This window comes from Pygoscelis adeliae, unplaced genomic scaffold (assembly GCF_000699105.1).
Source record: "Pygoscelis adeliae isolate BGI_AS28 unplaced genomic scaffold, ASM69910v1 Scaffold429, whole genome shotgun sequence".
Classification (NCBI taxonomy): Eukaryota; Metazoa; Chordata; class Aves; order Sphenisciformes; family Spheniscidae; genus Pygoscelis; species Pygoscelis adeliae.
This window is the reverse complement of record NW_008825561.1, coordinates 1,022,198-1,033,850: the sequence shown is the minus strand read 5'-3', so window position 1 is coordinate 1,033,850 and position 11,653 is coordinate 1,022,198. Positions and strand designations below refer to the sequence as shown.

Genomic DNA, 11,653 nt, shown 5'->3' with positions numbered 1-11,653 from the left:
AGCTTATATACTGAGCATGATGTCATATGGTACAGAATATCCCTTTGTCCAGTTTGGGTCAGCTGTCCTGGCTATACTCCCTCCCAGCTTCGTGTGCACCTCTTTGCTGGCAGAGTACAGGAAGTTGAAAAGTCCTTGACTTAGTATAAGCACTGCTTAGCAACAACTAAAACATCAGTGTGTTATCACATTATCCTCATGCTAAATCCAGAACACAGCACTGTACCAGCTACTAGGAGGAAAATTAACTCTAACCCAGCTAAAACCAGGACAGTGCTCTTGTGAAATGGTGAGAAAATAGAAATGTTCTTCAAGGTTCTGTGAAGAAACATGTCATGTCTTGAAGAGTACTGCTCTTCCCTGACAAAAGGCAGAAGTCCATGGGGAGCAGGTGGGAGGGAGAGGGGAATAACCAAGGTGGCCAAGATGTCCACATTGTGCTGTGAGATGCAGAGACACAAGCTGAGGTCCCTTTTGCAGCTGCCATGAGACAGGGAAGCAGGGAAGCAAGAGCAGCCTGGCAGTACGCTGGGGCTAATTAGCTCATCTGTCTGGAGAGACCACCATGCAATGCAGACTTCGAGTCTTTCTAAGGCTTGACTGGAACTTAGTTAGCAGACGTTAAAGTTTTTGGCATAAATAAGCCAGAAAGTGATGCCAATAGACAGAGAATCAAAGGAAATTACTGTAGGGGAGAAGATTTAACACTGAACTTTTCACCTCCATCAGTTAGATGTTGTTTAGTTACAGGGCACAGGCTCAGACCCATGCAAGTGCAACTGCACTGTTGCTTCTCCATTGCTTGGAGTCCAAAGGTTGGCTGGGGTTTGCCCCTCACACACTGGCCACACAAGGTCCTTAAAGCTTTAAAACTTGGAAACATTCAGAATAAACATTCTGCCCATTAACTTTTCACTCGTGTCATTTTTATGTGACACTTTCATTTGCATTGTCTTTTATTTATGTACTGTATGGCATATATAAAGTTTTGGGGTTAGTCTTTTGACTCTAGTTTTTGCATATCCTTGAGTCTTTGGGGCAGGTTTCCTGAACTTCTTTCTCCAAGGCAAGTTCATGTGTAGGAGCTGGCAGCTGATGTGACACAATCACTTCTTGCTCCTTCTTCCTTATTTTGGAAGTACGTAGGGCTCTCCCTGCACCAAGCCATGTAGCAGTTCTAGGGCACTGCAGCAAATGGAGTTTCTCTTCCAAGACATATTTATATCTGTTCTAACTGCCAGCAACTGCCACCTCAGTATCTGCTCAAAGACGGCTCCCTGCCAAGTTCGATGAGGTGATGATTATCTCTCTCTCTTTTTGATTTTGTAGATCTGGTACAGTGGAGTTAAACCCAGTGTTCAGTTTAGACCCATTTACATCCAACTCATTCAATAAAGTCCTAGGAATCATAAACGAAACTCAGAGCTATTCCAATCTGAGGTGACTCACTTTTTGGCCAGTTTTTGGATAGTATAACATGTGGAGGCTCCCTAAAGAAATAATTCACTTTCTGCACTAAAAAGAAATGAAGAAAAAGAGGAGGACAAAACCACAGTTGGGGTAAATACATGTAGCTTTAATTCTTGTGTCTTTAAAAAAAATAAATCCTTTCTGTAGTTGTGTTGCTGTACAAATGAAGGCATCACAGATATACATCTTTGTTTAATTCAGCACAGCAAAATTAAAAGAGCAAATTAGTTCAGAGACAGTAAGAGGAGTCTGCTATGTCCCATCTTTCAATTTTTTAAGAGTAAAGATTATGTTTTTCTAGTTTCTTTTTAACTGACATTGATCCCCAAAATGTTCTTCCCATGATCCCCCAAGAAATCCAGCGCTGTTTTCTTTCCAAAGCGCCCCAGTTGGATGTGACATGTGTGCTTTGGATGGAGGTGGAATTTGGGTGGGGGAAGATGATGAAAGGTCAAGAGAAGTTTAAGGGGAAAACAGCCTCTCTAAACACTTCGGTATTCATGGAGTTTGGCAACACTGAACTAACCACTGAGATCTAAGCCTTGTATCTCATTTCTGTGGGCAAAAACGAGGAATTATTTTTGGCACTCTGTGGATTTAATGGGTGTTCCAGTCTTTCTTTAGAAACGACTTCAAAGACATTAATTAAAACCCTTTTTTCTCATCGTTTGCATGCTGGTCTTTGAGTTCAGTCATAGATCATAAAATTAACCTCTGTAACAAACATTGATGGCATTCTATGGAGAGATGGGTCATTTTCATGATGCTTTCTTATTCACATGTCAATTCCATCCCTCACTATCTTGTAAATGACAGCCAGCAAACAAGTCCACTGTGTGATTAAGTTTCACTCCCACATACTAACTGGTCACCCCAGTGAATAGTACAGCTTGAGAGCTGTAAATTACCTAAACATCTCCTGGAAAGCAGCAACGTAGTTGAAACCTGGCTCATCTCAATGTAGCCACCAGCAATGTTGACTTCACATTTAGGTTTTACAAGCAGGTCATGGCAGAGGAAGGTGACAAGATTTTATTCTCTCCTTTGAGCCTTTTTACTGCCTTTGCAATGCTCTCCTGGGGAGGCAAAGCATCGATGTGGAGTTGGCTACACAAAGACCTCACCTGACAGAGACAGAGGAGCAGGAGATCCATGGAGGATTTCTTTCAATTACTGCTAAGCAAGGTCCAGCTGAGCAAATGCAATGCCCTGTCTGTAAATGACGGCCCAGAAGTTTCTGGACGATGACAAAGAGATGCATGATGCTGAAGCTGGCAGAAACTGAAGAGAAGATCAATGAACAGTTTGAATGTAGAAAATTCTAATTAGGAATATATTTTTACCGTGTGGTGGTTAAATACTGGAAGAGGTTGCCCAGAGAGGTTGTGAAATCCCCATCCTTGGAGGCATGTCCCTGAGGAACCTGATCTAAGTAGGCATGTTTTGAGCAGAGGGTTGGGCTAGATGACCTCTGGAGGTTCTTCCAACCTAGATTTTGATTCTAAGATTCTGTTGCACAGGGGCAAAAACCTGTGGGGAAAACACACTGGCACACTTGTAGACTATGTTTTCTTTAAAAGTAAAGTATGTTGTACAGAGGGACAGTTTCAGAAATATAATGTTTTAATGTCTGATTATGATCCCCAAGTTTTAATATTTCTCTGCCATATTGATTGATTGATTACAAGGTTGCTGCAAGAAACTATTGGACAACACAGCTGGGCAGAATTTGAACACGTTTTTATTACTGAGTGGATGCATGTGTTTTGTTAGAGGAGCACAGCACACCTCTCTCTCTTTTCTACTTCAGTCTCTTTCTGGCATTTCCAGTTCTCTGCTCTCCACTAGATCTCTTTCCAGCCCCTGGGCTTGGTTTCCTCAGATGCAATTGTTCCAGGGAGTCACTGCATCAGGGAACTCCCTTCACACTTCTGCCGTCCAATCCCTGTTCTTATGAAATTCGCACACTTTCTTTGCAGGATGTTCACAAAGCCCTGCTGAATTTTACTGGGAAGCACAGGGAGGCTGCACTAGCAAGGGCTGCTGAATGAATATAGGTTTAATTCTTGTCCTCTCACTACTCAGCAGGCATCATTGATTGTGACTGTAGGTTAAATTGTCTGTAGCAAAAAATGAGGAAACATTGGCTTAGAGTTTTGGGTTTGGAAATCCATGTAAGGCAATTTCCTGATCTTGCATTTGTATTACGAACATCAACATGTGAACAAAAGAAAAGGTCTCATTTTTAAAGTATAAATGAAGATGCTGTAAACTTAAACTTGTGACTATCTCTGTGCAGGCCTAATGCTGCCTTGAGAAGCCTAGCTCTGCGCTGTACTCAGGGCTTTTGCACCCTGACACAATGGTATGTGTTGGAGATATTACAGGCTTGGGGGCTTGGCCATACAGATTGTGGTTTCTTGGGTGATCCAAACTTTTGACATACCCAAACAACTAGAATATGAATTTCATATAGGCATTGCCAATGTTAGCTTGAAAACAGCTTCTATCAAAACTCAAAATGAAGAACATGTTAAATTTATTAACTGAGACCTGTTTTTAAATTGGACCGGGGGAAGCAAAATTTGTATGAGAAGACAACTTGAAATTGCAAGAATTCAACCACACAATACTTGAAAAGCAAAGAAAACTTGCAAGGAGTGATCTTTATTTCATATGCATACATGCATCACTAGCCAGCTGTACTAACAGATAGTGTGCCAGCAGCAAGCTGTCAGATTAGGTTGGACTAATTAAACCTTATTACTTTGTTAGGCACAGCTCATTGAACAGCCACTGTGTAACTGTTCACAGAAATTCACCAATTCTCGCAGCCCTAACCAAGCAAAAACATGAGGCTAGAGTTTTCTTTAATATTAATTACAAAAATCAACACAGTTGTCTCCCATGAAAGTGTAAACTCAATACATCAGATCAGAACAACCTTGTGCACGAACTGTGTTTATATTAGAGCTAAGAGCAAAATTGTGTTTCTTTAGCAAATGTGCTGAAGAGAAAAATGAAGCAAGCCAGCGAGAGACATTTTAGTGCATCCAGAACCCGTGTTAGCATGTCGAATGTAAGATTTTAGGCTGCTGTTTTTAAAAAGTCTCTTTTAAGACAATCATTACTACTCAAAAAAAAAAAAAGGTTAAATAACAGCTACTTAGGACCAGTAAGACTTTTCCATGGACAAACTTTCCACTAGCGTAACTAGAGTTTTCAAAGTTGGAAACTTAAAATTACACTCTTCAAGTCATAGAAGGGCTCCTGGATAAAACCATGACTTGGCTAGCTAATATGAAGCACCTTAACATTTCTTTCAACCATCTGCCAAATGTAAGCATGAAGTTCAGATGATTATTAAGTTATTTTTGTTTTGGTTCATAAACATGGATTTAGAAAATCTGTTCCCAGTCATTCTGGTGTAAGAAGTCTGCTTCCCACATGGCACAGAAAACCCTATAAAATACATAAATTGCACAGTTTTTCTATGAATCAATAAACACTATACATGGACAGGAAACTTTTGAGGGTTTAATGAATTAAATAAAATGGGATTATATCCTTTCTTTGCTGAGGTTTTAGACCTGAAATATTATCTTCAAGGCTTTGCAATATGAAAATGGAGACACAATCATTTTGCACATCTCTTTATAACTGAGTTGTGTTTCTCCCTGCGCTTCCCTAGTTGGGAGTGCTTTTTACATAGGTAACTATTAAAAGAAAACTAAAGAAAATCTTGAATACCTTTTAAAACTATGAAATATGAAATTTGTTATCCTAAAGTCATTATTTTAATGGTAGTCAGGAACTGAACTCCTGCTGTATTATGCTTGACTGACATGTGAATCCCAGTTTGTTGTGGTTTAAGCCCAGCCAGCAACTAAGCACCACACAGTTGCTTGCTCACTTCCCCCCAGCAGGATGGGGGAGAGAATCAGAAGGGTAAAAATGAGTAAACTCGTGGGTTGAGGTAAAGACAGTTTAATAGGTAAAGCAAAAGTCACGCACGCAAGCAAAGCAAAACAAGGAATTCATTCACTACTTCCCATGGGCAGGCAGGTGTTCAGCCAGCTCCAGGAAAGCAGGGCTCCATCACGCATAACAGTTACTTGGGAAGACAAAACGCCATCACTCCAAACGTCCCCCCCTTCCTTCTTCTTCCCTCAGCTGTATATGCTGAGCATGATGTCATATGGTAGGGAATATCCCTTTGGTCAGTTGGGGTCAGCTGTCCCAGCTGTGTCCCCTCCCAACTTCTTGTGCACCCCCAGCCTACTCGTTGGTGGGGTGGTGTGAGAAGCAGAAGAGGCCTTGACTCTGTGTCAGCACTGCTCAGCAATAATGAAAACATCCCCGTGTTATCAACACTGTTTCCAGCACAAATCTAAAACATAGCCCCATACTAGCTACTATGAAGAAAATTAACTATCCCAGCCAAAACCAGTACGCAGTTCTATCTGGATTCAATAAGAATCATAGATTTACATTCCTTCTGGATTATTTGACAATATCATTCATCACCTGTAACTTCCATAGTAATTGTTTGAAATGGGTATGTTTACCTCTCAAAGTATGCAAATTATTATAATGAAGACTCATTAAAGTAACAAGCTCCTGACTTGGAGGTCTCATTAATCTCCATCTGCAGTATAAATGAGCATGCAGGAACTGTCAAATGGTATAACAGTTATGACAAATATTTTTGGAAAAAGAAATGCAGGGAAGATTCTTACGTGAACCACCACCAGGCTGAGTGTGGCTTATCTTCCATGCATTCTCCTTCCCTGCTGACCTGAAGGCCAGGGGCAGGCAGACCTTTTAGTCCTGTTGTAAGAATAGAAATTCATGGGAAAATCTGACTGCAACCATGTATGTCTTCAAGACATATCCTAGGTAGGTTCTTCAACCTAACACTGACTACCGCTCCAGAGCCTCCCTCTGGCTCTCCCACAATGACTGCATCCTTTCAGCTAGTTTGGTGCTAGGGTAAGCAATGGTGAATTTTGGCAATGCATATACTGTCTTTGTGGACAGGACATGAAGACAGCCTTGGGCCAGCTGATACAGAGTGCTTCATGTCTATACCAGATATGTGATATACAATGTGGATGTTGTAGACCTTCTGGAGTGGGGTGGCTGTGTCTGCTCTGCAAGCACTTGGTCTGAGTCTTCCTTCAGCCAAGGCTGACATTCTGCTGCCTTGAGACATTGCCGGTTTTTGTTTTGCTTTTCTTTCAGAGTGCCCAAAATAACAGGAGACTTATGTAACAGCCTGAGAAAATGTTTATACAGAGTGATGCTGAGGGTGGGCATACATTCAACAGGGCATAGCTGGGGCTGCCTGAGGTTGCAAGGCTTGCTGAGTGTTTGCTGATGAAAGGAGCTAGGCAGCTCATACCAGATACACTTGGAGTAAAATAATATGAGTACAGTCACATGGTCAGGAATGAACTAAGTTGTAAGTCAAAATGGCAGCATAGGCATATTTTGCAGGTTACTCTCTCCAGAAACAGGCCCTATGGTGGACCAGCTGTTGGCTTGCAGAATCTCTACTGACCTCCCTGGTAGGACAATGGAGCTCTTCAAGCCACCACTGCATGAGAATACTGATGATTGAAGCAAAAAGAGGCAGATTTTGAAAGAGTTTCAAAATCAATCCATGTTGACTTTCAACAAGAGAATAATACAGATGAATGTCTGAACAGCAAACACATTGACATTTGTGTCTCTGCCACAGTTTTCTCACTGTACTGAAGCATGCTTTGGTTCACCTCAGAGTCATGCAGGGAATCCAGAATTACCCCCAACCCTTGTATACAACTCTTCTTTACAGCACTGAGTCTCTCTCCTGCTACCTTCCTCTTCAGCTGGCCGTGCAGCGGCACAGTGGACTCCACTGCCCAGGCTTCCTCCTCTGATGCGTCTAAACCAAGGCTCAAAGAAAGCCTCTGAGTGTGGGACTGTTTCTGAACTGATGCTAAGTTCATATTGGGGGGAAAAAAAAAAACAACCAAGTTGCATGTTAATTACCCCTTCTGCCTTGCTTTTCATAGAACAGAAAGTTAGCTTGGTTTAGGACATTGTAGCAGGTATCTGAGCTGCACAATCAGGAAACTAAAGCCCCAAAGCAGGCCATAACACACCTCAGGAGATGTTTTAGCACTTGTGTCATTAGCTGTGTCATTATTAGGAAGATATATCTGGTAGAACAGCTACTCATAGCCATGGCCTCTTCTCTCCACAGTGTGTTTGCCTATGGCAATTATGCATGTTTGGGGACAGCAAACATTAAGCCAGCTGGCCCTGCGATCACTGACTTCTACCTGCTCTGCATGGTTACATGTGGATCGAAAACAATTTCATCAGCATTTATCTGCATCCTCAGATAATTTTGTTTTGATCCACGTAATATTTAACAGAAGCATAAATGCTTAATGCTGCTCAGCTGTATGACTAAAGGAGCAGCACAGAACAGCCAACAGCCTGACTGTCTTGGCACACTGTGAGCATCTCACTCTTTTTTCCTGAAAGACTGCATTTGTACAATCAAGCATTCTAGCTTATACAATTATTTAATTCAAATGCAGTGGTTTTGTGGCTGGCAGAAGAGAACAGTCTGCTCCATCAAGCCTCACCTGGCCTACACAAGCGCTCCAGGGGACAGTAGCAACTGGTACTCTAGTAAGAAAAAAAATACAAATTCAAAACCAAAGTACTTAGCAGCAAACTTAGGCTATATCTAAAATGAGCATGCAGAGTTCAGCTGTATTCCAAAAAAAAAAAAAAACAAACAACAAAAAAAAGAGCTGAGGCTGTAGATACTGTGCAGAGAACCTAGCTGCATGACCAAGGCCATGGAACCCAGTAGATAAAGAAGTACCTCTGAAAGCAGCACAGATGGGGACTGGGAACAGCCATGCTTAAACTGTTTTACTTACACAGCTCCTTGACTCTTCAGGATCCAGGGAATTGTGCTGCCCCTTCCTGAGCAGACAGTAACAAGTCCTGCAAGATGCAGCAGAGGCATAGAGGGACTGAGCTGGCATTCTCCTGGCTGGCTGATCAAACCATGCATCTAAACAGTTCATCCAGCCGTGAATGCTGGTCAGCCAGCTTCACAGCACTTATCTTCCTTTGGAAGAATCCCAGGAAATTGAAATACATTTTTACAAGAAGGCTGAGGCTTATTGTTTGAGACTGCCTTGATTTGTTACTGGTTAGTGTTACTGGGTTGCTCTTTTCTGTTATTTGCTCTTCTTTGAGTGATTTGGGACTGTACCTTGGTTTACTGTTTATATATGTTACAACAGTTGCATTTGTTCGGTATCGTGTTCGGGCGCTTGCAGTGATGGCACACATTTTATACAGCTTTTTCAAGTGCTAAAGCCTACATTAAGTACTTTTCAGGTCTTGATATATGAGGTGGTCCTTAACAGAGATACAGAGAGAATTATTAGGTTGTGAGGAGACGCTGTGTCTGAAAGATTACAAGACTACTATTCGATATACAGCTAAAAAAACATCATTCTTACACAAATGAATGAGGTGCTCTATTAATGAGGCCAAAAGGACTCATTGGCTTCTGAATAGCGACCAGTGGGGTCTCTACTGTGTAGAAAAAAAAAAAAAAAAGATGAGATTTTGACACTTAAGTGGAGTCCAGTAGGCTGTGTATCATTGCTGAGCACAAGTACTGCTCCCTGCAGCTCCCTCACCCTGACCCTAGCCTTCAGAGCTTAGTGCTGGGCAAAATTGTGTGTCTCCAGATGAAGTTATCTCCATCTCAGGTAGTGTATAGGGCAAAGTAGCTGCCCTTGGCACAAAAAAATCTCATTTCCAATAAATATTTGCTTAGGAGTTGCATACCCTTTGGAATGTAACACTCCACTCTATTGACCAGGTGGGCCCCATGGTCTTTGCTCTCTGTTTGGAGTGGAGAGATGTGGACACATGCATATGATGTCCAAGAAAACTAGCTTCATCAGCATTCAGCTTTGTCCTTCTAGGTAATATGTATTTGAAGCAATGTAATGTTTAACAGAGGAAGACAGCAGTATGAGTAAAGCAGCAAGAAACAGCACAACCCATGAGAGCAAGACCCTTCTGAATGTAATGTAAGTACCCAGTTATCTTTACCTTAACAATTTTGATGCAGCTGTATGCCATTTAGCTAGTGAGTCATGAAGCACATCTGCTTTCAAGGGTGAAACCTGGTTTCTAAGCACTCAAAAGACAGCAGAACTTTATTTCAAGAAATATTGAATAGCAAATTGTGGGGATGCATTATAGCAGCTCTGCAGAGTATAACTCTGCTCTGAATATTTATCCCAAATAGCTCTTTCACATCTAGAAGAAATCTGTTTCATTAACAAGGGGGAAGTATTCTGACTTCCCAACTGCCAATCTTATTTTTTATCATTACTACTGTTCCCTAAAGGTTACAACCAGATAACCAAAACTGAGCTGAACAAGCTGTCTTATTTACACCAACATGGTCCAGACAGGATTCACAAATTGATTTTGCTATGCTAACCTACCCTGTAAGTCCCGATTTACTCAGATCTCACAGAGCAAAGCTGTGGAAGGACAAGCTGGCTCCTTTTCACCCAAATCTTAGTGGCCAGAGTGTTGACACAGCGTGGGGAAAATCCCAATAAACATCTCGTCTGCCCTGCTGATCCCAGGTTTCTGAGTGCCTTTGACTGGGGGGTGAGCAGGTAACTCATGTTGTCTTCTTCCCCGAAGCTGTTCTGCTTCAAGTAGGACATTAGGTGAAGGCTATTTGGAGTTGCTTTTCCAGTCATTAGTACAAATTTTAATTGGAATAGCTCTTACCTGTCTTCTGACAGGTTAAACATCCTAGACACTACAAATCATCCCAACACGTTCTTGGTCTAACCTGTAAAAGAGAAAGCAATAAACAAATGAACAAAAAATGGCCACAGTTTTCAGAAATGACAAAGATGCCACAATCTAGGCTCTTTGCTGAGCACTACTCTGGCCATGGGGCTATTTGCCTTATGAAAAGAGGGTTTACTGCTGATACAAAGTTTGGAAAGACAGGAGGGGCCAAGCCCACACCAGTGACCTCACCCTCCCATGACTGGGATTCTGGGGGGGGGGGGTTGGGAGGGGAGTACACACAGAGAGGAATCCATCTGGAAGACATGAGTGGTTGCTTAAAATAAAGCAACATATTCTGATCTAATCAGGTATTAAAGCAGAAAATTTTTAACACCTCTCTTGTGATTAGTCACTTTGTATATTAAAATGAGTCAGGAATGAGAGAAAGAATACCACTTTCGCATGCTGCAATCTCATCTTGTTTTCCATTGACATAGCACTGTCATTTGATGTAAGCCTCATTCAATCACTAATAGCATAATAATCCTGAGAGTTCTTACAGAGAAACATAAAAGAATTAAGAGTTGCTCCTGATGTGCTGCCTCACCATAACACGAATTTGCACAGAGACAAAAAAACAACAACAACAAAAAACCTTTTCACTTGTTCTCTCCCTCTGACTCTTATTTTTCTTTAATACTCACATGTTTCTTTCTCCAGTAACAAGGGACTTCTGTAGCTGGAGTAAAGCAGAACTGAAGTAGGCAACAATGGATAGGAATTACAGATAAACTCAGAAGCACAGGGATTTAAAAAACACTTCCATAGTAAAGGAGCAGGTCAGGAGATAACAGTGATTACCAGATAGCTGTTGAAAGTAGTAGCAGATAGAAATGAAAGATGAGATGTTGACACAGCTGACCTCCAACATCCAAGACCGTTTCATTCTTTGTCCACACAGTAGCTGCAAAGGATGATGAAGGCCACCTTCCCGCTGTGCTTGCTGGTGGCCATGCTTCACCTCACTGTCCACAGCCTGACCCAGACTGACCACCACAATGACAAGCCCAAGGCAACTAACTCCCAGCAGCAGCATCCCCATGAGGGAGATCCTCTTGAGTCCTGCCAACAGATAGTCCCCAGTAACACAGACTTTGCCTTCCGGTTTTACAGGCAAGCAACCACCCAAGAACCTGGCAAGAATGTTTTCTTTTCCCCAGTCAGCATCTCTACTGCCTTTGCCCTGGTAGCCCTGGGCTCCAGCACCACCAGCCAGGCTCAGGTGCTGGAAGGGCTGGCCTTTAACCTCACTGACACCCGGGAGGAGGAGATA

General features: G+C 42.0%; 1 protein-coding gene across 1 annotated transcript in view; it reads left to right on the top strand.

Annotated features, from left to right (window-relative positions):
- LOC103923949 (alpha-1-antiproteinase-like) overlaps positions 1 to 11,653 on the top strand; it is a 23,235-nt gene that overhangs the window by 7,469 nt on the left and 4,113 nt on the right. The window contains 1 exon segment of the mRNA XM_009332386.1: positions 11,494 to 11,602. Coding sequence (XP_009330661.1) covers positions 11,494 to 11,602 — 109 coding nt within the window.